At 39.3% G+C, this 24,575-nt stretch overlaps 3 protein-coding genes across 3 annotated transcripts in view; 1 reads left to right on the forward strand and 2 right to left on the reverse strand.

Annotated features, from left to right (window-relative positions):
* Window positions 1-222: 222 nt before the first annotated feature.
* On the reverse strand, window positions 223-2,959 carry LOC130178518 (tripartite motif-containing protein 16-like). Its single transcript, XM_056390840.1, has one exon. The coding sequence runs from the start codon at window positions 2,949-2,951 to the stop codon at window positions 1,275-1,277; it is 1,677 nt and encodes a 558-aa protein (XP_056246815.1). The 5' UTR covers window positions 2,952-2,959; the 3' UTR covers window positions 223-1,274.
* A 616-nt stretch (window positions 2,960-3,575) lies between these two features.
* Window positions 3,576-6,433, reverse strand: LOC130179511 (tripartite motif-containing protein 16-like). The gene has a single exon (XM_056392542.1). The coding sequence runs from the start codon at window positions 6,393-6,395 to the stop codon at window positions 4,734-4,736; it is 1,662 nt and encodes a 553-aa protein (XP_056248517.1). The 5' UTR covers window positions 6,396-6,433; the 3' UTR covers window positions 3,576-4,733.
* An 11,149-nt stretch (window positions 6,434-17,582) lies between these two features.
* Window positions 17,583-24,575, forward strand: part of LOC130178511 (double-stranded RNA-specific editase B2-like) — a 45,413-nt gene continuing 38,420 nt past the window's right edge. The window contains exon 1 of the mRNA XM_056390827.1: window positions 17,583-17,656. Within this exon, the coding sequence (XP_056246802.1) occupies window positions 17,587-17,656 (70 nt within the window). The 5' untranslated portion in view covers window positions 17,583-17,586. The remainder of the gene's footprint in view (window positions 17,657-24,575) is intronic.

Here is a 24,575-nt window from a genome sequence, read left to right on the forward strand (position 1 = left end):
CTGCTCAATATTATTGTTTTGACGTTAAGACAGTAAGCAAGCATGATCCAGACCACCTGAGAGGTCTCGACGTTTCATAAAGTAGCTGCAGAATAGAAATATATTTTGACCCTACACTATAAGCAAAAGCAGCAGTTATGTATTGTGAATGTTTAACAACATAAAATAAAGCAATTCACTCACTGAGCTACACCTGCACATTTGCAACAACAGGAATCACACTTCAGTATTCATTAAGTTTTATTGATCAGTGTCAAGACAATTCTTCACATAAAAGCATCAATAAGAAACCAACCTTATCACATACACATGCACACACACGCGCGCACACGCACACACACACACACACACACACACACACATCCACTAATCCCTGGTCTGCAGGATGAAAGCGCCCTCTTGTGTTGTACATGAAGTTTTCAGATTTCAGTTCACCTGCTGTGATGTTAACTGCAGGAAGATGAGTAAAAACTTAGCCTAAAACAACATCAGTAAAGAGGGATTAAAATGTATGCAATATCACACTGTATCAGTTTGTTCACAGCAATCACACCCTGTAACACTGATGCTGCATTCAGGTCACATGGAAAAGATTGAAGAGAAGAGTTTCCAGTTTACAAATATTCAAATGAGTTTTAAGGTTGTAAACAGGGGAATGTGAGATTTGATACTAAAGATGACATCTTCTTTGACTTCTTCCATCAGTCCATGTTTGTTTATAGATGTGGGGAGGAGGGACTCCAAAGCAAAGAGAAACTCCGATTACAACACATGCAGAGGGGATATGACTTAGTTCTCTGCTGAGGACACCATTACCCCAGTATCTGTACAAAATAGTTTTTTGGTGCTATATTATTGTTTAATATCTTGTTTAAAGAATCACTGACCAATGGAACCTTAAATGAACTTTGGTTGTGTCCATAATCACTAACTCATTGACTCCTTCCTACTCAGTATCCAGGGAGTTCTATGTAGAGGACTATACAGTGAGCTCATCGTTAAAATGAATAAACACTTTCAGACACTACTCAGTTAATTTTCTCTGCACCATTTTTCTTTCTTTCAACACGAGCGCCATGCATGATGGTATATATTGTTTGGTTAGTAACCATCAGTTTTACTCTACTTTGCACGATGCATTATGGGATACTATGAGTCCACTATATAGGGTTTAATAATTCTCACTATACATTCAGACTGCACTACAAAATGGCAAAATCACTATATAGTGGACTATATAGGGAGTAGTGAGTGATTTCAGACACAGTCTCTGTCTAATTGGGATTACAGAACTTTGCAGTGTCTCCATCAAACAAGTTGAGCCCAAGTCCAGCATAGAGAGGCTGAGTGAATGTGGTCTGGACTCTGTGGAGGAGAGTCATGGTTTTAGAGACGCTGTAGAAGGACAGAACACCTGCACTGTGATCCAGGTAAACTCCTACTCTAAAAGACTGAGGACCTGAGACTGAAGAGTAGATTTTGTTGTAGCAAAATGTATAACTGTTTCTGTAACAACTTAACTCCCAAGATTTGTCATTTTGTCCAAATCCACATTCATCCGAGCTCCCTTTCCTGCTGATATTCTTGTATGCGACTGCTATATAAGCTCTTACGCCTCTCCATTCCACCTCCCAGTAACAACGTCCAGTCAGACTTTCTCTACTCAGAACCTGAGAGTTTAAGTTGAATCTGTCTCGGTGTTGAGAATAAGACTGATGTTGACTTATAAATACTGCTTTTCTGTTTCCCTCAGATAATAACAGATTTGTGTGTGCTGTGTTTGGATCCAGTGTGATTTCCTGTGAATATTTTAAGAAGTCAGCTCTGGTCCTGGGCTCTGGTTGTGACAGTGAAACATCCACTTCAGTCACTGTCAGTGAGATGTTTGTCCATGTGTCTCTCAGAATGTCCTGTAGTTTATCTCTGAGCTGTGACACAGCTGCTGTCACATCCTCAAAGTAGCTCAGAGGACGGATATTGATGCTGGATGAGTCTGTAGATTCACTGAGTCGTGACTGTGAGGGGTAGTTGTGTAGAAACTGGGTGTGATCCTCTGTGTGTGAGAGCTGCTTCAGCTCAGCGTCTTTCCTCTTCAGCTCAGTGATCTCCTGCTCCAACTTCTCCTGAAGCTCTTTGACTCGACTCACTTCAGTTTCCTGCTGGGATCTGATCTGCTGCTTCACATCAGAGCTTCTTTTCTCCATGAGATGGATCAGCTCAGTGAAGATCTTCTCACTGTCCTCCACTGCTTTATCAGCAGAGCCATTGATGGCCTCCACCTCCTGTAGAAGCACCTTCACATCTTTCTCTCTGTCCTGGATTCTCTGCTGGATTTGTTGTCGACTCAGCTGGAGCTCTCTCTGCCTCTCAGTCCTTTCTGCTGCAGCTGAGACTGTGTCGTGGCCTTTATGTTCATCCACAGAGCAGAGATAACAGATACACTGCTGATCAGTGCGGCAGAACATCTTCATCACCTCATCATGACGAGAGCAGATGTTCTCCTGGAGCTTCTTGGAGGGCTCCACCAGCTTGTGTTTTTCAAATGAAGGTGAATCAAAATGAGGCTGGAGATGTTTCTCACAGTAAGAGACCAGACAAACCAGACAGGACTTGACAGCTTTCAGTTTTCTCCCAGTGCAGAAATCACAGGCCACATCTTCAGGTCCAGCATAGCAGTGATCAGCAGGAGCAGCTTGGAGTCCAGTCTTCTTCAGCTCCTCCACTAAAACTGCTAACATGGTGCTTTTCACCAGGACAGGCCTCAGTGTGAAGGTCTGCCTACACTGAGGACAGCTGTGGAATTTCTTCTCATCCTCTTCATCCCAGAAGCTTTTAATACAGTTCATGCAGTAGCTGTGTCCACAGGGAATCGTCACCGGATCCTTCAGTAGATCCAGACAGATCGAACAAGAGAAGGTCTCCCGGTCCAGCTGAACTCCTTTCTGCGCCATTTCACCTCTCACTGTCAACGACTGTCTGAGTTTCACTTTCTCAGAACTGAAACTAGTTTGAGCTCTGATTTGAACAACATGTGCCTCTGCAGTGAACGGGGCCTGTCAGCTCTTGCACTTCACCACATGTTGGTTCCACCCATCTTCAAACTGTAGATCTGAAGGGGAGGGAACAAGGAAATATATGGACAGAGTGGAGCTCACTGTGTTTGAGAGCAGGAAGAAGAGGGAGGGTTATCAGACTTTGTTTTATTCCAGGAAGAGGAGCATTTTGATACTGTGTGTTTAACCTTTCTTTTTACAGTCCAGCTTATTCCTTATTTAAAACAGTGATCACCTCGACTTTTAGATAATAAACTCTTTTTGAGATCTCCGGGTTTAGTAAGGACATTATTAGTTGTCTTTTCATTTTTTCAGAATCAGCTTCTCTGTTCTCCTAAATGCAATTTCATTAAAGTTTTTATTGGTTTTAATGAATCAAATACAATAGATGAAATATTGAGAAATCACTGTTGTAGTAGCAATTATATGTTTAAATATAGTTATGTCTGTTTGATGAAGTACTTTAAGTATTTCCTTCCTTTTTTGCAATAATTGATCTATTTTTGGATTTCTACATCAAACTCTACTGAGAATATTTTTATTTCACACAGCATGAAAAGCATCCAATGTACCAAATGTATCCAAATGTACAACTCAAACAAAGGATAATAAGAACTATCATCATATGCATAATCTGTGTATAAATGAAAAGGCATAAATTCATTAATTCATCACATTGGCCGACAAAAGTAATATTAATCAATAAGAGAAAAACGTGATAAAGTTCTCTTCATCTTCTCTTTCGCTAAGTCCATAGGGAATAGTCACGGTAAAATAAATATATACATACATTCATTAATTCATCACATTGGACAACAAAAGTAATGTCAATTAATAAGAGACAAACATGTGATATCTTATCTGTTACATCAGTAGCAGATGAGAAGATGTTGATGATATAAGGTGAATATATTTGCATCTCTGACAGTTCACAGTGTCAGAAAGATATGTAAAAGAAATTCATCAGCAACTCAAAAGATTTTATAAATAAATCTAATCTTTATGAAAAGTGTTTAATACATATATACACAACATGAACAAGAGTATGTAGACATCTGAAAATGCCTTTTCATCCATATATGTCATTCCGAGCTGTTTAGCTACAAAGCTGGAAGAACACCACTGTCTGAGTATCAATGTGCTGCAGCATCAAGATTTCTTTTTGTTAGAACTAAGAGGCTCAAACTGGGAATAAGCCCCAAACTAAAAAAACACAAGAGATGCTGGAGAAGGGTGTCCACATAGTTTTGGCAATGCAGTTTACTCTACTTACTGACAGAAAAAAAAGCAGTATATGGTGGAGGAATATGTAAAGAGCACCCTCTGGTGGAGAAGTCAATATCATCAAATATCTGACAAATAAAGAGCAGGACAGAAGATTAAATTTAAATGGAATCCATATTGTCACCGGACTAATGATCATCAGCAATAACCAATAAACATTAATGTGTAGAAAGTATATTTACACGAGTACTGACCTCAAACCTAAATAAGCCTTTACTGGAGCATACTTCATATTTTAGATTCAAAATTATAATAATTGTGTTGCAACAATTTAAGAATACCTGTGTAGTTAGCATTAGCAGTGAAGGGCAGAACAGCATAACAAAAACAAGTTTTCATAATGCCAACCACTCTTTCACTGAGAAATACAAATGTTGACAAACAAGTAACTCTTGTCTACTCAAGTCCACACAGCTCAACAGTGTTTCCAACGGGACCATAGAGATGAAAACCAGCATAGAGAGGCTGAGTGAATGTGGTCTGGACTCTGTGGAGGAGAGTCATGGTTTCAGAGACGCTGTAGAAGGACAGAACACCTGCACTGTGATCCAGGTACACTCCTACTCTGGAGGACTGAGGACCTGAGACTGAAGTTGTGATATTGTTATGTCTGAATTCGTAACGACATTTGAAAAAATCTAAGGCCCAAGATTTGTCATTACATCCAAATTTTTCCTTCACAGTGTCATTGTCTTTGTATGTAACAACTACTGAAACTCCCCCAATGCCTTTTTCCACCTCCCAGTAACAACGTCCAATCAGACTCTGTTTACTCAAGACCTGATGCCTGTCCGTACATCTGTCTGGATGAGTAGGATAACTTTGTTCTATTGTTTGGGATGTTATTTTTGTGTTCCCTTTAGATAATGACAGACGTGTGTTTACTGTGTTTGGATCCAGTGTGATTTGACGTGAGTATGTTAAAAATTCAGCTCTCTTCGTGGGCTCTTTTGACAGTAAAACATCCACTTCAGTCACTGTCCGTGAGATGTTTGTCCACTCCTCGCACAGGATGCCCTGTAGTTTATCTTTAATCTTTGAAACAGCCTTTTTCACTCCATTGAAGTGCTGCAGAAAAAAAGGCTGGATTTTGGGAAGGTATACAGTTTCACTGAGACATGTAAGCAAAAAGTAATTTTGTAGAAACTGGTTGTGATCCTCTGTGTGTGAGAGCTGCATCAGCTCAGCGTCTTTCCTCTTCAGCTCAGTGATCTCCTGCTCCAGCTTCTCCTGAAGCTCTTTGACTCGACTCACTTCAGTTTCCTGCTGGGATCTGATCTGCTGCTTCACATCAGAGCTTCTTTTCTCCATGAGACGGATCAGCTCAGTGAAGATCTTCTCACTGTCCTCCACTGCTTTATCAGCAGAGCCATTGATGGCCTCCACCTCCTGTTGAAGCACCTTCACATCTTTCTCTCTGTCCTGGATTCTCTGCTGGATTTGTTGTCGACTCAGCTGGAGCTCTCTCTGCCTCTCAGTCCTTTCTGCTGCAGCTGAGACTGTGTCGTGGCCTTTATGTTCATCCACAGAGCAGAGATAACAGATACACTGCTGATCAGTGCGGCAGAACATCTTCATCACCTCATCATGATGAGAGCAGATGTTCTCCTGGAGCTTCTTGGAGGGCTCCACCAGCTTGTGTTTCTTTAACGGAGCTGCTTCATAGTGAGGCTGCAGGTGTTGCTCACAGTAAGAGACCAGACACATCAAACAGGACTTGACAGCTTTCAGTTTTCTCCCAGTGCAGAAATCACAGGCCACATCTTCAGGTCCAGCATAGCAGTGATCAGCAGGAGCAGCTTGGAGTCCAGTCTTCTTCAGCTCCTCCACTAAAACTGCAAACATGGTGTTTTTCACCAGAACAGGCCTCGGTGTGAAGGTCTGCCTACACTGAGGGCAGCTGTAGATTTTCTTCTCATCCTCTTCATCCCAGTGGGTTTTAATACAGTTGATGCAGTAGCTGTGTCCACAGGGAATAGTCGCTGGATCATTCAGTAGATCCAGACAGATTGAACAGCAAATTGTTTCCTCGTCCAGCTGAACTCCTTTCTGCGCCATTTCACCTCTCTGTGTCAACGACTGTCTGAGTTTCACTTCCTCAGAACTGAAAGTAGTTTGAGCTCTGATCTAAACAACATGTGCCTCTGCAGTGAACGGGGCCTGTCAGCTCTTGCACTTCACCACATGTTGGTTCCACCCATCTTCAAACTGTAGATCTGAAGGGGAGGGAACAAGGAAATATATGGACAGAGTGGAGCTGGCTGTGTTTGAGAGCAGGAAGAAGAGGGAGGGGTATCAGGCTTTGTTTTATTCCAGGAAGAGGAGGATTTTGATACTGTGTGTTTAACCTTTCTTTTTACAGTCCAGCTTATTTCATATTTAAAACAGTGATCACCTCGACTTTTAGATAATAAATGTCTGAAGCTTCTAAACTGACATCATTTGCAGTTTCAAGGCATAGTCAACGTAGTGTATGTAAACCTCTGACCTACTGGAATTGTAGTATAGTGAATTAAAAGTGAAACATTCTGTCAGTAAACAATTGTTGGAAAAAATGCTTGTGTCATGCACAAACTAGATGCCCCTACAAAACTGCCAAAACTGTAGTTTGATAATATGAAATGTGTTGAGTGGTTAAAAAATGAATTTCAATAACTTCAACCTAAGTGTAGGTAAACTTCTGATTTCAATTGTATGAAGTCCTTCATTAAATTATAAGTGCAGGGTGTGGAGCTCCTTCTCAGACATAATGACTTGGCCTATAGCTGTACCTGTCACTGGCCATGGAAACTGGCATTTGTAACATGGAGTGTAACTTATCTAATGAAAAAGAAGGGTGAGGAAGGAGACGCAGTTAGTTTGGTAGTTCAGTGATACCAGAAATAGTTGTATTATGTCATTTTTTGGTGATTTCCAACATAATCGGCAGGTGTGACCACCACAGTATATATATATATATATATATATATATATATATATATACTGTATATATATATATCCATGACTCTCTCTCTCCCTCTCTCTCTCTCTCTCTCTCTCTCTCTCTCTCTCTATATATATATATATATATATATATATATATATATATATATATATATATATTATATTGAAGCCTGTGAACCCCACAGTTACCTCTTGCTGCCACTTGGTGCCGCCAGTGGTTCGTGTTTCCCATAACACAGCTTTCAGGTGCTTGTTAAGTTTAACACAGCAACTTAACTGACATGACACAAACAGTCAAACAGGTAACTGGTTTTTAACAAATAATATAACAACCTCAGTAAATTCTATGGTAAATTAGTTACTTTATGTGGTAGAAAGTGACTAAGTTCTGTACTTGAGCACAATTTTGAGCTACAGAGATTAATTAAAAAACTTACCCAGTCGCCACAATCTGCTTCACAATTCGTACTCTATCTCTGACTCATAACTCAGTCAAGTCTGAACACACAGATATGATTCACACACCTCGCAGCTGCATAACTAAAAATAAACTTCATTAAAATTGACAGTCGTTCACCTGATTAACATACAGTTATATGATATTGGAGTGTAGTGCTAACACATGAAGACTCTCCAGTACAGTACAGTAAGCCATTTGGGAAATGTGATATGATCTCCCAGTCTGTCAGAAAGGAAACCACCAGTAAATATTTAATCAGCAATTTGGTTCGCCTTTCAAATATTCATGAAATCTAATCACCTTAATCATGGTATGATCGTTATTTCACAGCATAATGAAACTCTCCGCCACATCACTCAAGCATGACCAGGGTGGCTGACTTCACGGTGCCGCTCTCAAAAACAATAAAACTAACGCACCCCATTTACACACACAGCCACACACACACACACACACACACACACACACACACACACACATACAGTAACAATGTAGGTGACTGGAAGGGAGGAAGCCAACAGGCAAAGGTAGGGAGGGAGGGAGAGAAGGAAAGGAAGAAGTTATGTATATTTATTCAATGTCTAGTCACGGAAGTGTCAAGGATGCAATGAAAGAAGGAAGGAACATCAAGTGGAAAGAAAAAAGAAGCTAGAAAAGAAACTACAAACTGTTGCTCCTGTTTTTAATGATACGCATTATCATAAAAAGAAGATATTGTTCAGCACTGTTATCTGTTATTGTAAGAACTAGTCCTCCAACCTGAACAACCATATAAGTCGTTTTTTTCCAACCCTATGATATGACCCATAGGAGTGTCTCCTGAAAAACCACCCCTACAGCAGCAGGTGTACCAGACCTTGGTTGTCATGGTTACAATGATATGGTTAAGCGGACTGTACTGGAAGATGCGTACCTACCTTCGTTGCAATGGTTACTATAATAATGGTCATGGCTTGAGGAAGGAAACAAAATTGGGACCAGATTAGCCTACATCTTATTCTTAAGATAACGAGGATATTTTGCTAAGTTACATTTTTTCAGAAGTCACAAATATGTTGATACCGAACACCCACAACACACTAAGGTGACCAGTTTTCTGTGGTTTTTTCACAGCTCAAAAGAATCAAAAGCATCCTCGTTAAGAATCATTCACATGAATGTCTGTACAACCAACAGAATGACATATTCATCTGCTAGCATAGAACCATTCCTGTAATTGTGTCAGACTGTGTGGGCATCTGTCATTAAACAGCTCATTCTGACCCACAGTTCTTACAAAGATAATCGGGCAAAGCAGGTAAACAATACACAAAATGCAAGTGAGGTTCATGCTACCACCCGCCCCAGACCTAATCCACCATCCAGTAGGAGTTCACAATGCAGCAACAAGAACATGATCCCTCACCGGCTTCCTACCAATGACCAAAGCCACATATTTTAGCTGGAATGCACAACCAATAACTGAAGCATGAGTAATTTAAATAGAGGACAAGTGTTTTACTCCTGCATCATGCAGGATTATCTCATTACAAAAACATACTCCATCAGGAAAACATTAGCTAAGATGCTATATTGAAGCAGATTAAATAAATTAATAATAAAACATTATTTATATACTACATTACATGCATAAAAAAATGCAATGCTCTCCACAAATTATAAATCGAACAAGGGACAACATGTTGGAAACACATAAAATAAAATCAGGCAAAAGAAGCGTGGGATAAGAAGAAAAAAGAATTGAAGAGAGAGAAGAGAGGGAAACATGAATATGCAAATTCTGTAATATGACAAAATGTCCAGATGACACAAAGATATGTCGTCATTTTTCCCGTACATGCAGCCAAGTCGTCCTTGCCACCAAACCTGACTGAAGACGCTGGAGAGAGCGTAGCTACGGGCTGCAGCAGCAGCTCTTTACACAGGAACACTGAGATGGATCTAATGTACAGTATAATGTTTGGCCTGAGGAGCACACAGGGAAGCTGCTGTGTCCTATTTGCTGGGTTGTCGAGCTCATTTTTGGGGAGCACTTCATTCTCCCTGCCCTGTGGGATCTTAGCCACAGGCTGAAATACAGTACAATCTATCTGTTTTTCATCAGACGCTGCAATAGCCTCTCTGTTGTGTCTGCATGATGCTAAAGTCCCACATCTACTTCATCTCACCTTAACAGTTTTGATGTTTGGAAACAGCAGGAGGAGATGTCAGACATGTTATCATTTTTGCTGCCATAATATCTTGTTTCTATCACATGGATGAACACATCAGAAAGCTGCAGGTTCGTCTCTGCAGCATGTATACTCTCTGTAATGTTGTTTCTAGCTCTTTTTTTTTAGCAAATCAGCATTTAATTTAGTTGAATTATCAGAGTTTTTGTCCTTTCTCTGTTTCACTTGAGTTACTTGGAGCCTTGAGACTCCAGAAAAAGTTGATCAATTTGAAACAAACAAAATGAAACATTCTTTTAAAACGAGTGCTTCCGGGGTATTAAAATGTAGGAACCACATTCGTTGCTATGCCTCTGGTCTTACAGCCTGAAGGGTAAAGCTTATGCTGCAGCTAATTAGAGCAGAGATAAACTTCTAATGAAGCTGTGACATATAAATAAAAAATACACGGAATAATCAAATAATGTTGTCTTTTTATTTTGGCCAGGGGCGGATTCAGAATATTCTAGATTATGTTCTCGGCATTATTAATGAAGCAGGACATCTACTAGTTACCGGCCTCTGGGATCTTACGTGGAAGAATTTTACAAGGTAAGATACATTTACACAATAATATGTAATAATATCTAATTTCTTAAATCTGTACATAAACGAGAATGTAGAAATTAGGTTGTTTTATGGTGATGACAAAACTATAAGAAAATGCTGCAGTCGCTTGTCCTACAAGAGAGTCCAGACGGGAAGCGAAGTGAGGTCTCTGTAGGTTTCTGATATAGATCCATAAATATTATTGTTATTATTTCTAACTCACGTTGTGCTGCCATGAGCAAATTCACATCAAAATCATGTCTTTCCATTGATTGTTTATGCAATCGTGTTGCCTGTAAAATTCTACTCAGATCCTGGTTAAACACAGTAAACAACTGATAATAGCATTTAACTCAGACTTAAACCACAACTTAAATAAGCAATATGCTTACTGTTTCACATACATATAAAAAATATCTTATGCTAAGCTAATCACCAACTGGCTCTATATTTAGTGTTAGTGACTGGTTTCATTCTTTTCATCTAACTCTTGACAAAAAAAAAAATATATATATATATATATATATGCTTTACCTGGCTTTGACCCAAGTGGTAGAGTGACTGACTGACCTATGCCAACATTGCGATAACGCTGCATTCATTTACTGAAGAAGTCGGATGTCGGAGCTGGGAATGAGTTGACCGCGTTCCATTACACCAAGTCAGAAGCTTGTTATTGTTGTTGCTTGCTTGTTGTTGTTATTGTTAGCAATACCAGTTGATAATAATGCATTATGCAGTATTTTGCACATACATACAGCGCAGCAGTATGTCCACAGATAGATTGAACAGTACTGTGTGTAGGGCGAGATTGATGATTTAATGAGACAGAAAAAGGCAGAAGTGCTAATAAAGAATAGATTCCTGTTGATGTGCAGAGCAGCCATCTTGGATTTTGAGGTTGGCGTGAGTGAGTCAGAAATCTGGCTTCAGTGAGCGTTCCAGTTGAAGATTTCCGACTGGGAACCGGGAAATTCCGGCCTCCCAGTTTCAAGTGTACCTTTATTTTCATTTAGTCACTTTACAAATGCTGCACTCCTGTACTTGCATGTACCTGATTTTAAGCCAAATCCCTGACACTTCTCCGGCTACAGATTAGAATAATCCTCCAAAGGAAAGTCAGATAAATGAGGGAGAGTTACAGTTGCCTTCACTTCATTCCTCCTTTCCCTCTGCTGTGCTCGGATTTACTTACAGCACACGATTATTGAGGGCACGTGGTAAGACAGTGTGGATAATCATACAAGAAAGCAACAGCTTTCGGGCGTCAGTGAGGTGAAATACTACAAGAAATGTGAATCCCAGAGGCTTGACACAATCCCCACAGCACACAACCTTCAGCGCAGCCGTGGAGATAAACAAAGAGGTACATCATCTCGCTAATCCTCTGAAGAGAGAGTCAGGCACCGGAAACCTGCAAACCAAGAGGACAGAAACCCACCAAAGGCCAAAGATGAGGAGTGAAGTGATGAAATGTGATGATAGCGACAATAAAATGATGTCGGGAAGCAAAGCAGAGGGTACGATTAGAATTTTAGCTTAGATGTAATGCACTCAGATGATCAGTTTGAAGAAGGTGATTGGCAGGGATTAAACAGCTGCTGTTAATTGGAAGTAAAGGTGAAGTGGGAAGAAGTGGGGAAGATTATGCAAAGCGGGCATTATGATGCAAAACGGTGAATAGTTCAAATTAGAGCAGAAGGTCTGGTATAAAAATGTCTGTTAAAAAAAAGTTTTTTAAAAATCCTTCTCTTGTTTCTTTGTTGTATTCTGTGGTTTATTATTGATGTTCTCATCACATAAAATCCGTTTTCTCTCGTCTTTTTCCCACGAAGTAGCTTTAAGGTTGTTAAAATCATCTTATCCCACAGAATCACATACATTATTTAATCTGTATAAACTTGTCCCAGCTCTTCATTGAAGCAACGGTATATGATGCTTATGCTGAGTGAAATATTCAAACCCAAGACTTCACGTTTTTTATTATTTCATCAAATATTCTACATGTCATCTTCATCATTTTAGACACATTTCCCCCAAATTTAAGCCTGAAATATTTGGTTTCTTCGGAAACTTTAGGATCTCTCCTGGATTTAAAAGCAAGTTCTGAGGGTTTTAAAGAAATTTTGTCGACACATCTTAAGTCTGCTGTGATGGATCCCCGCAGTTAGAGACTGATTTAGTCAAAAAGAAATAAAGACAATATTGTGACCTCCACAGGCAACGTGTAGAAAGAGCAATAACACTGTCAGGATTTGTTGTTTTCCTTAAGTGACTTCATACTTTCTGGTCAATTAAATCTCTCTTTGGCTTTTACTTAGATTAACTTTATCTGAGTTTCTTTCATCACGGCATCAAGAAGCTCGGCTGGTTAACCTGTCACAGGGCCCTGGGGCAATTCCTTGCTAGAGGAAACCCCCCCCCCAAATCTCTTAATAAGATATAAACATATTATGATCTTGTATAGACCTCTGAGACTTTGACGAGGCACAGGTGGGATGTAGAGCTCGAATCAGACTTTAGTGGAGTGTTGGGAAGAAATTCGCAATGAAGTTTACTGTACCTCTTCATGTGCTTGTCTGATTGACAAAACGCTGACTCAGCAAGCTGGTTGTAAAAGCAGATGACACATGTGATAGGTGAACTCCTGCTACAGTAAATCACACCCACTTGACCAAAGATAACAGAGTTTTTGGTTGTGTTTTAGTACAATTCTTCTAAACTTCTAAATATTGTCCTGAATGATATTTTTTGGGTGTGGCTTCATCTGTTCTCCCCATACACAAATGTAATATATGACACACATGTCCTTATATATGAAGAGTGATGTTGCCATATGTGTCACCTATAAGGGGATATATTATTATCACATATATCCATCATCTGGATATATGAAGATATAAGTTCATAACATATATGAAATGCCAATAGTAAAATTTGTATATGTGCATATATTCAAAATATCTATGTGATGCATTTATGGGATATTTTTTCTATGTAAAAATGATGTGTTAACATTTGTCAACATTATATATCTACTTCATTTATGCAAATTTCTTGCACATTTCTTATTATTTTAAACATGTCTAATTTCACAAAATGGTTATGTTAATGTAACATCTGTCTACAATATAAGCAAACATACATAAATATTTACACAGACTAGATCTAGACTGTATGTCAATACATGAAATTGTTCCAATTTCTAATAGGTTTCATATATATATTTTTCATATCTGTACATATGAAATAAAAAACTAACCTAACCTAACTAACCCTAACCCTAACCCTTATATATGGAAATTCAATATATGTAACCTACATATATTATATTTGCGTATGCATAAAAAAAAGGGAGAGATTGTGGCTTTTTAAGGTGTATTCACCTCTGGAAGAGTCCAAATCCACCTTCTGCCTCTTCTTCCCTGGAGGATTTCATGTCTGATGGGACATTGATAACTCACATACAGAAATGTAATATATGACATATATGTCCTTATATCAAGAATAATGTTGCTATATATTTCACATATAAGGGGATATATTATTATCACATATACATATACATCCTCTGGATATATGAAGATATATGTTTATAACATATATATGATGTAAAATTTACATATATTATAAATATCTATATGATGAATTTTTATATAACATGTTGCGACCATATATTTTGACTATATATATTTAATCTATATATGTAAATGTATTAAAACAAATTACATGTAAAATTATATATGATTATAACTGCTGAATACTACTGGGTGGAGTTCTGGCTGACAAGCATGTGTTATTCAACTGTTATGGCATCTTATGGTTTATTTCGTTATTCTTCTTCTAATTCAATTTCTCTTACATTATCATTATCTTGTGGGGGAGTAATCACCCAGCTGCAGCTTTGAGTGGGTGGGTAAAAAAGGAAAGAAATGAGGAAAACATGTTTATGTATTATGGGTATGGCTGCCGTATCTTCAAATAATGTTTTCGACAAAAACACTTGTGGAAAAAAAAAGAAGTTACCTGTTAGGGCTTTAACCATGAGGCCACCACCCTAGGCCTAATTTGATGACTCACTTGAATAAACATTTGTATTTTCGTATTTATGGATGTATTTATGTCATAAATGAAAAACATGGTAAAAGGTTCAAACAGTTAATTATTTTTCATTTTAGCATCTGAAAAATCAAAAAGCTCCCCTGCACCGCCTCATGTTGTTTTCTGTGTTGTAGTTTGATTTTATTGTGGCTTGGAAAATTCATGTCACAATGCAAAACAATCCATTCAGACATTTACAACAAAAAGCTAACATAAGCTTTTTCATTCAACTATGGCACAGTAAATGTCGTGTTGGTTTCAGAGCCTGCAGACTGAAGGCAGAAGAGACAAAGAAGATAAAAGTGTTGATGCATGGAGAGAAACTTGGTTTGTGTCCTGCTGCTGCAGAAACATCTCAGCAGGAGCATCTTTCTAATCTACATTTCAGTGCTTTAATGTCTAATACATCTGTAAGTGTGTAAAAGTAGCAAATCACTGCATGGATGCAGTATTTATAACTGCCCTATGAACGGCATAGAATATGGTACACATATATATGTGTGGTTGGTGCTGAATGTAGATGATTATTTATTTATTTTGTGGATTAAACATATCAAGAAGATCAAGTATTAGCCATACCATGATTTTTTCTGAATTAATTTTTCTCATTTGCTCATAACACATTCACCACATGAGTGATGGAATAAAAATACTCAGAGCAACCAAATCCTGCAAGGCTGGATGGTGGGTCCAGGTGGGCGGGGCTTGGGGCATGGCTGAGAGCAGTGACTGCTTTGTTGTGACATCACAAAGTTCCAGAAGTCCTGACGGCTGGTTTTAAGGCTCAGTTTCTGAATACAGGCTGTGTGCATTTCTCAGTGGACTGAGGCTTTGATACTTTCACAGTATTAATATAGAACCTAGACCTGATCTATAATCAAACAACACATGGACATCTGCCTTTATGGGAACTTTAAAGAAGTGCTTATTTTTACCCAAACTCTAACCCTAAACCAAACCAAGTACCTAAACTTAACCACACCGTTCCACAAGGTTAACCACGTGTTAATTATTGTTATCATGACAATGAAGTTCAGGTACGCCTGCTGTTGCTGCGCTCCTAAATGGTCACGTTGTAAAAGGACTGAAAACATGTGAACCCACAGCAGTTGTGTGATAAAATGTAGTTGATAGCTTTGCACTGACTGAATGACTAGCAACAGGGATGGCTCAGAGCAACAGGCAGTTAGTCAGTTATCCAAAAGGTGAACATCGTCTTCAGCTGCCTAGCTATCCAGAGCCTTTGCTGTCCTTTCCTGAGTCGACCATACTAGCTCTCGCATCAGCTGTTGTGTCAGGGGTCCCAGCTGACATCTCCCTTGTTCCTGAGTTGGTGGTGCTGGGCAGCGTCTCATCTGTTGCTGCATCGTGGGCCCTGGCTGAGGCAGCACCAGTTCCAGCGTTGGGGGTCCCGGTCGACATTACACCTGCTACTCGTGTTTGGCAGCCCAGCTAACTTCAGCTCCTGTTTTCCTATCGGCGGTCCAGCTGACTCCAGATTCTGGTTCCCAGTCAGTGGTCTGGCTGACACCTGCACCTCATGTCCAGTCTGCGGTCCGGCCGACGCCTGTTCCTGTTCCCCAGTCACCAACCCAGTCAACTCCTGGTCATCCTCTAGAGGGGCTCCGCCTGCGACGCCGTCCTCCTGGTCGCCATCCAGAGAGACCCCGTCTTCGCCGCCATCCTTCTGCTCAACCTCCCGAGAGACCCAGTCTTCACCGTCGGCCTCCAGAACTTCTCCGTCTGTTTGCCCGACCTCCGGGTTGCCCCACTGAACAGGCCTTCGGGCGGTCCCCCTGAGTTGCCCCGATTTGCCCCTGAGCATCAGTGGATGCTCTCCTGCTCTGCCCCTGTGGTCCCAGGCTCCTTCCCTTGCCCGATTACTTTCCTTCCTGTTCCACTGGAGGAGCTGTCTATATAGTCTCTGTGCTTCCCTTTGTCTGAGTCGGTTCTTCTGCAATTGTCTTCGGACTGATGTTGTTATCCCCTGTGATTTATTAGTGCTTTTGGTTCCTGTTCATGTTCCTTGTGTGTTTTGTAAGTAGTCACTTTTCTGATATTAAAATAATTTCTTTCCACCTACTCCCTTGTGTTTTCGGCTGCATTTTGGCCTAGCTTAACCACAAACTTGACAGTTAGGGCGGGGCAGACAATCACCGAACAGGGAAACAGGATAAAGACAGGAATTACAAACATCGAGACACAAGGAAACCACTAAAAAAATAAAACAGGAAGTGACAAAATCCAAACATTAACTCAAACATAAAATGTCTGCCATGGCAAACGATGACAAAATTGAGATAACAAGCTAACAAGTGACCGTACTGATGAATTATGTAATTCATCAAAGGAGCTGATAAATGAAAGAAAGCAATTAGGATGTGTCTGGAAATAATTGTAAGTACATCTGGTCTCTTGGGTAGGATTCAACAGCCAAGACAAAAATAATAATACTAGGTTTGGTACATTGGTCTTGTTTCATGGAAATCAAATTTTTGATTTTCATGCCAAAGAATTTACTTTTTGTTAAAGACAGAGTCTCACTTTAAAACTTGCTGCTCTCTTTCTCCACCAGTAACCTCCAGACATGATTAAAGCACTTTAAAATTAAATAATCCAGCATCTCAGCATGATTCAGTGGTTAATCTGTTACTACCGGCCGATGCCACAAAAACTCAGCGACTTTCTCTCAGTGATGCTGAATCACAGCCTCAACCAGAGCTCTTCCCCTCCTCATGATGTCACAGCCGTAACAGCCGCCTGCCTCCTAAAGCCGGCAGCAGGGGGAGAAGTCAGTCACTGTACTGGGCTTCCCGCTGCAGAGCTGCACTCTGAATCCTCCCTGAGCGTTGGTTTCAGACAGACAGAAGAGAAGAAGCAGTAGAGGACAAACTACTCCTGGAAAAATATTAACAGAATTAAAATAATAATAATAAAAAAACATTTCTCCTGAATGGCTCTGGTGCATGGGACCTGCAGCAGAAACATGGAGAGGTCAGACCACGATATGAAAGGAAAGTCCAAGAGGAAGAGGAGGAGGAGGTGTAAAGGCAAAGGTTAGTAAAACAGGCGTGTCTGGTGAAGTTTATGTGGGGAATGCAACACCAATTCTCATGTTAATGTGGAGGGTTTACAGTGACTTTCTTATCATATTGTTTTTTAAAGATGGTTCACATTAAATAATCCTCTGAGACTTTTTTGTACTTTATGGCATTTTTTAAATAATGGAACTATAATATTCTTAAACAGTCTTAGTTTTGCTGTGACATTAAGTTTCGACTACATTATATTACATCACAAAAATTGATTTGGCTCATGATTTATTATTCTTTTCAAAGTAACTTAACAATATTTATTCAGTGCGTTCAGGAAATGAGTTTAAAGAAATTAGTGCAATCGTCTTGAAGTAATTTTTATAGTGTGTTAATAGTAACTTTAATACACTTGTTTATTTATATTGTAACCATGATGACGAACGTCCTCTAACCTTAACAACAGATTGATTGTTTTAATCCAAACCGTGCTCTTTCTCTAAACCAAATTGTTTTTGTGTCTATAACCAAACAAACCTTTACCATAGCATTGTCACATCACGAAAGGTTTAGTCATTCAGTATTCACCAGTGATTGTAAACTTTTTATCTGTGGCGTATCTACAGCTACTTCAGGAAATGCTCCAATGAGTCGTATCAGAGGGACAGGAACAAACAACCAATATGGTCGTTTAGGTTTTGTTGGACTCATTGGTGTCTGCTATCTGATCAGTTTTCAATGCCATGTCAGTCAATGATATCTAGTATTGCCATAATTTTCAGATATGCCAGGTATTAAAATAAGTACTGGGAGAAATAAATTCATATGACACGTTCAATCCTTGTATTAATGAATTTTATCATTTGTTTGGCAGGTATTTAATGATAAAGCAACTACTGGACAAACTGTAGTATTGACCTGATTATGGTCAGAAGGTTTAGTTAAAATAACCAGAGTTATTACACGACATAAACACAAATGTCCTTAAATGTCAGATATTTCAGTCTGTACCAAAGTGGCTGACACTGCAGATTCCTGCTGCTGCAATGGATAACAATGGGAGAAACCTCAGGCAGCAGTAGTGCAATTGTAATATTCAACAAGCAGTGACTACTATACTATAATAACATAAAACTAAGGTAACAGAATTAAAATATATTTAACTCAGGTATTCATATGAAGCGAAAGCAACCATAAAGGAATCTTCCTTGCACCCAGAGATAAATGTTGGTCTTATCCTCAAAGCCCCTGGTTGATGCTTCTGGAGGAAAGTCACAATAATGTCCGTGTAGATTTGTATGGGCTCATATTTCACACACTGTGTTCAGACAAAGCAACACGAGTAGATCAGAGGCTCAAGTGGTGGAACAAAAGTCTGAAAACACAGTACGCGTCCCTCTCTATTTACTCTGTATTACTTATGTGCATAAATGTAATGATGCGACCGCTGGCAATCATAATTACAGTCGTCTGGGCAACAGGTCAGCATTTTAGGATTAAACTGGCATTGTTCTCCACATGCTAATCCTGAGTAAATGCGGCAGATTACTCTGTGATGGCTTTTATATTAAGTCCAATGGTTATTCAAAGTGCGCTAAGCCTATTCTACTTTCATTAATGACCCATTGGCCTTTTTTTTTTTTTTTTTGTGCATCAACGCCGGAGTAAGAGCGTATCCTCTCTGAACAAAAATAAATGCTCCCAGAAAATCATTACTCCACATCGCTCCTTAAATCCCACTATTTTAGGGCGAGGATGCACTTAGCTAATGCTCCCACTGTATCTGGCGACGAGCGCTACTTTCACACCAGCTGTCATTTTAGAAACAGAAGGCGACATGTTTACAATGCAGTTCTGTGTGAGTGCTGTATACTCCCTATTTATCCAACAGTAAAACAACAATGTTCAAGTTTTTCTTTTGCTTTGGGAGGTTGAGTTTTAACTCCACCTGCATGAAAGCAATTATTCAATTATTTGTGCAGAAATAACGAGAAAAAAAGACGCGTTTGAGTTTTTTCTGTCAAGTTACATTAAGATATTCAATTTAATTTAATTATTTCATCTCGTATTGGGCCTTAGAGATCCTCCATTAGTGTGAGATCATTTCCTTTATGCAACCCTCCAGCAACAGTTACCTTAAAGGAACAGTTCAATATTTTGGAAAATATACTTAAATAATCCCTTTGCCGATCAACCTCTGAGAGGAGATGCGAAAATTGCTGTTATTCTCATGTCTGTGCGTTAAATACACAACTGGAGCTGGATGGTGAATTGCCTAGCTTAGCATAAATACTGGAAACATGGGGAAAACGTCTAACCTGATCAAGAAACTAGTCATGACTCCAGTTTTTCTGTTTGTGTACAGATTATTATTATTCTCCCGCCCCCCTGCTCGCAGTCTTTGTGCTAAACTAGGCTTGGCTAAGCTAGAGTTTGTTATTGATCTTCTCATCTAAGGCTTGGAAAAGATGTGAAAATAAGTAGGTATTTCCCAAAATTTGCCAAAAGGGTTCAATAATCAAGGGAAAAGGTTCAGCAGTAGAATGATATTGGTTATGATGAAAGTAAAGTTAAGCAAAGTAAAGGTCAAATATGAGTAAAAGTGCATGAGCATTGATTTGATCATTTCTCTTTGCATCGCCTCTCTGGATATTGCAAAATATAACATGCATGGATACAGATAATTTGCGCAGTCCGAGACAGAAAGAAAATTCTTAATAATTTACACTGGAAAATAACTCAACCTGAGTCGGAAGCTTTATACGAGAAAATGACTGAGGTAGCAGAACGCTAAGTTACGCAGCAATGTAAAATGGGGTTAAATTTGGTTGAAAATTGAAAGTTTTCTAGTTGTCTATGTTAAATACAACAACATTTCAATGACTATGTTTCAGTGTGAAGTAGGTCTTAATATATATTGAAAAAAAGTTGTAGAAATACTGCTGCTCACTTGGAAAACGCTGACTGAGGTTGAAATAGAAACAAATCCAAATCAAGAACTTTCTAGATCTAAATAGTGAGAAACCTTATCTTAGTTCCTTTGTTACAGAAAACTCAAATTCTCTCTCCCTCTAAGGAATTATTGGACAGTCTATTGAGTACATAATGAAATTATGCTGTTAATAAGGATTTTTTTCCCTCTGTGCACAGATGAAAGGATGAAGTTGTTTGTGGGTTTTTCAGTAAAAATAAATGACCATTTTGCTATAAAATCCCCTTCTGCTGGCTTTCCAGTCAAATTAACAAACTGTCATTTGTTGGCTGTAAAGTCTATTCAGAGAAATGATTTGATTGTCCTGCTTTTAGCGAGGATTATGATTCTGCAGCATGGAACAGACAGCTGCTGTCTGTGATGAGTCTGTCAGTAGTTTTCTGATGACGTGTCACGCGTTTGGACATATCTGTATATTGGATGCATTTTGGATAAGTGAGCTCCATCGTGCAGTCAAACTTAGTGGGGCATGTCAGTGTGCAATTTCACTGATGGATTCGGCAATCTCCACACTTCTCTGGGGCTCTGGCTTCATGAAAACATTAGCAATATGGTTTGTGTGCCCATTTAACTTAATTGCAGCGATGCTCAGCGGGTAAAGTGTGGTACTAACTCTGCACGGGTTAGGGGTCCCATTTCTTCTGAAGCTCAGTGTGAGGGGAACTGCTGCTAACACGGACAAGGTTTGAGCTTCAATCCACACTGGGGCTGAATATTATGGAGGACCAGGGATGTCACAGGAAAAGTAATCAAGCATTTCCTTAATTTCATATTTTAACAGGCATTAAAAATAGGAATTGTAAAAATTTCTTTATAAATGAACGATTAATCCATCATTAAACACTTCAGATTTAAAAATTGATTTACAAAAACTGCATAAAACTCTCATTAAATAAACCATTTATAGATACATTTATTAATTCATGAATAAATAATAGAATTTGAAAAGACATTTCAAAAATGGGAATACATTCCCGGATTTCTTCCTCAATTCTTATTTCCTTTTTCCAGCTGCTTTTCCTTTTCCTATTAGCTAATTGATTAGCTTAGTCAGTTAGCCTTTCTGTGAAACTCTGAGCCAGTGCTGGTGAAACCAGGCTCAACAATTTGGCCATGGGATGTGACAAGCTCTCTGATTGGTTGGATAGCTAACCTAATTGCTGGATTTTATACTTGGAGGATGCTCTGAGTTTAATAACAGTTCCCATAATGCTTTGTGAGATGTAAACAGGAAGTATGTTGGCATGGATACAGTGAGTTAAACTAGAGTCCTGTTCTGTTCTCTCCACGCAGGAAAGAAAATTCTGACTTTTTCTAAAAGTTGTTTAAACAGCTGCTTTTCTAAAGATACAGAATGGACAGACGACCACGATAATCTGTTTGGACATTAAGGGTCTTTTTTTATGTCTGGGTTAGTCTGAGATGTTTTGGGGAAAATGGCACTAAATTCTATTTAATGGTCCTTTTATTACATTTGTTTTGGCCTGCGTGATCACAGTGAGAGATCCAAGTACTAAACAAACCCATATGAGTATGGTCACACACACAGCAAGGGACTCTACATTACATTACATGACAAGGGCCTGGTTCTCACATCAGCAAACACTCATTTTGGTGTTTAATTTCTAGCAAAAGTAAAATCTACATGTTTTAATTCATACATTTTTTGGGTGAGAATATTATTAGCTACACTGGTGACATGGCTCTGTGGATGGTTGGTGGAGGGATGGGGGATGGGCCAGGTGAAATGTTTCACCAACTATGAGATGCATCTTCTTAAAGTTATTCATTGTGAGCATGATAGAATGCTAAAGCTAGCATTCAGCTCAGGGCACTGTGACAAGTCTTGTGACATACTAGTATTGCCACTTTTAGATAAATACATACAGTATCTCAGTTCTTCTTGTCACAAGTGGCAGGCTAATATAGCTTTACCCAGAACGTCAAACAACACGCACCAGACTTCAGAGAAAAAAATTCAACTTCTTAGTAAATGATCCAGATCTGCGCCAAAATTGAATGGGTTGTTCCCTGGCCCGTGCGCCATCCTGCCACCAAGCTAGGCGTAAATCGGCTGGGTACTTTTTGCATAATCCTGTTGATAAATAAACTGACACAGGTGAAAACAGAACCTCCTCAGTGGAGGTAACAATAACAACAGATAGAGTCCACAGTCAGAGACAAATGAAACCCAATCTTTCAAACTGATAAAGTGACAGTAAAGCAGCAGGCGAGGGCATTAAAAGTTGAAACAAGGCCATTTTCAGCAGTCAACAGCCTGCCATAGATTATTGCTGTCATCCTTATTATCTCTCGTTGCAGTTTCATTGCACATTACCATATGTTTCAGGCAATAATTTCATCACTCATTTCCAAATAACGATCATCAGCCTGTTGATTTGAAAGCAGACGTTTAGCTTTGGCTGGCTTTGTTGCTTGAGTGTGATTTGATGAGCTGATGCACTGAACTAAATTTAGGCTTAGACTGAGAAAGGCTTTGTAGTCTGTTCTCTCCACGCAGGAAAGAAAATGATGTTTGACATAGATCTGTGGTGAAATAACAAACACTCAGGTGCAACAATTACAGAAAAAGACAATAAATGAATCAAAGTATGTAAATGGAGCATATACTTGCAAATGTGCTTGAATGCAGTTTTCTAATCACCCAGTTGCCGGCTCATGATTAACTGATGATTTCTGCACACACAGACTATAACTATCAGTGTAAGTTTTAAGCCTAGTTACTGACTTAATTCAGATTCTACTGTTTTCTTTTTACTAACACCTGGTTAATTAAAGAAACTTGATTTTAAATGCTTCTAAATCCCTCTTAACAGCCAGAGCACAATGAATGGAAACTTAAATGTAGTCTGTCACATCAGTTTATTATGAACACAAAACAAATCACCGAAAAATAAACTCACAAAAAAGGAAGGAAGATTTGGAGCCAAGGAATTAATGTGCATGTGGAATCTTTTAAAGCTGCATTCATTATTTTTGACATGTTATCACCTAATGAAGTTGTTATAGTGGGTGTAAGCAGCCTATTTACACAGACAGTTACCTGGTATAACTTCTTATTATTATTTTGTGTACACTATGGCCCAATTCCAATCCAGCCCCTCCCCACTCTAACTCCATTTCCATGTTTGTGTCAAGGGTCTGTTTCAAACTAATGACCCTGGTGATTAGAGTGGGCCCTCCAAACTCTAATACTTAAAGGTCCCATACAGTCTAAAGGTAGATGTCCGTGTGTTGTTTGATTATAGATCAGGTCTAGGTTCTATATTAATACTGTGAAAGTATCAAAGCCTCGGTCCACAGAGAAATGCACACAGCCTGTATTCAGAAACTGAGCCTTAAAACCAGCCGTCAGGACTTCTGGAACTTTGGCCCTGTTCAGACCCGGTATTAACATGCGTCATCAGTGATCCGATCACAAGTGGTCAGCTCTCAGTTCGTCAGTTCACACCTGACTTTAAAATGCCGCTCCACATGCGTCTCGATTGACCACTTGTGATCAGATCTCACTTCCCCACTTTATATGCAAATAAACACGTATGCGTTGTTGTTTTCAGCCAATCGACAGACGGGTCCGTTGTCAATGGGCTTCTGTGTGTTGTGTGTGTGTGAGTGAGAGAGAGAGAGCGAGACAGAGAGCAAGCGGAGCATGGAGGGTTGAGGAAATGAATGCGCTGCGCACGGCTCTTACAGTGAAATAAGGTTTGATCCATTCGAAATAGTAAAACATTTTCCGTTCATTATGAAGCTGTGTTGGGACTAATCAGACTGTGTCAGAGAACGTCAGTAGAGTAGCTGGTCCTTCAGTGTGGCTCAGGACACATTTGCGTTCACACTGCTAAAAGAATGTGGCCACATGTCGACCAAATCACTGAATGTGGTCTGAGTGATCCGATCTCAGATGCATCCTCAATGCATCTTGGGTGGGTT

Source organism: Seriola aureovittata, chromosome 12 (genome assembly GCF_021018895.1).
Source record: "Seriola aureovittata isolate HTS-2021-v1 ecotype China chromosome 12, ASM2101889v1, whole genome shotgun sequence".
Taxonomy (NCBI): domain Eukaryota; kingdom Metazoa; phylum Chordata; class Actinopteri; order Carangiformes; family Carangidae; genus Seriola; species Seriola aureovittata.

Bases quoted from the DNA above. Each gene is read 5' to 3' on its own strand.
- LOC130178518 (XM_056390840.1), bottom strand. From the start codon at position 2,951: ATGGCGCAGAAAGGAGTTCAGCTGGACCGGGAGACCTTCTCTTGTTCG.
- LOC130179511 (XM_056392542.1), bottom strand. From the start codon at position 6,395: ATGGCGCAGAAAGGAGTTCAGCTGGACGAGGAAACAATTTGCTGTTCA.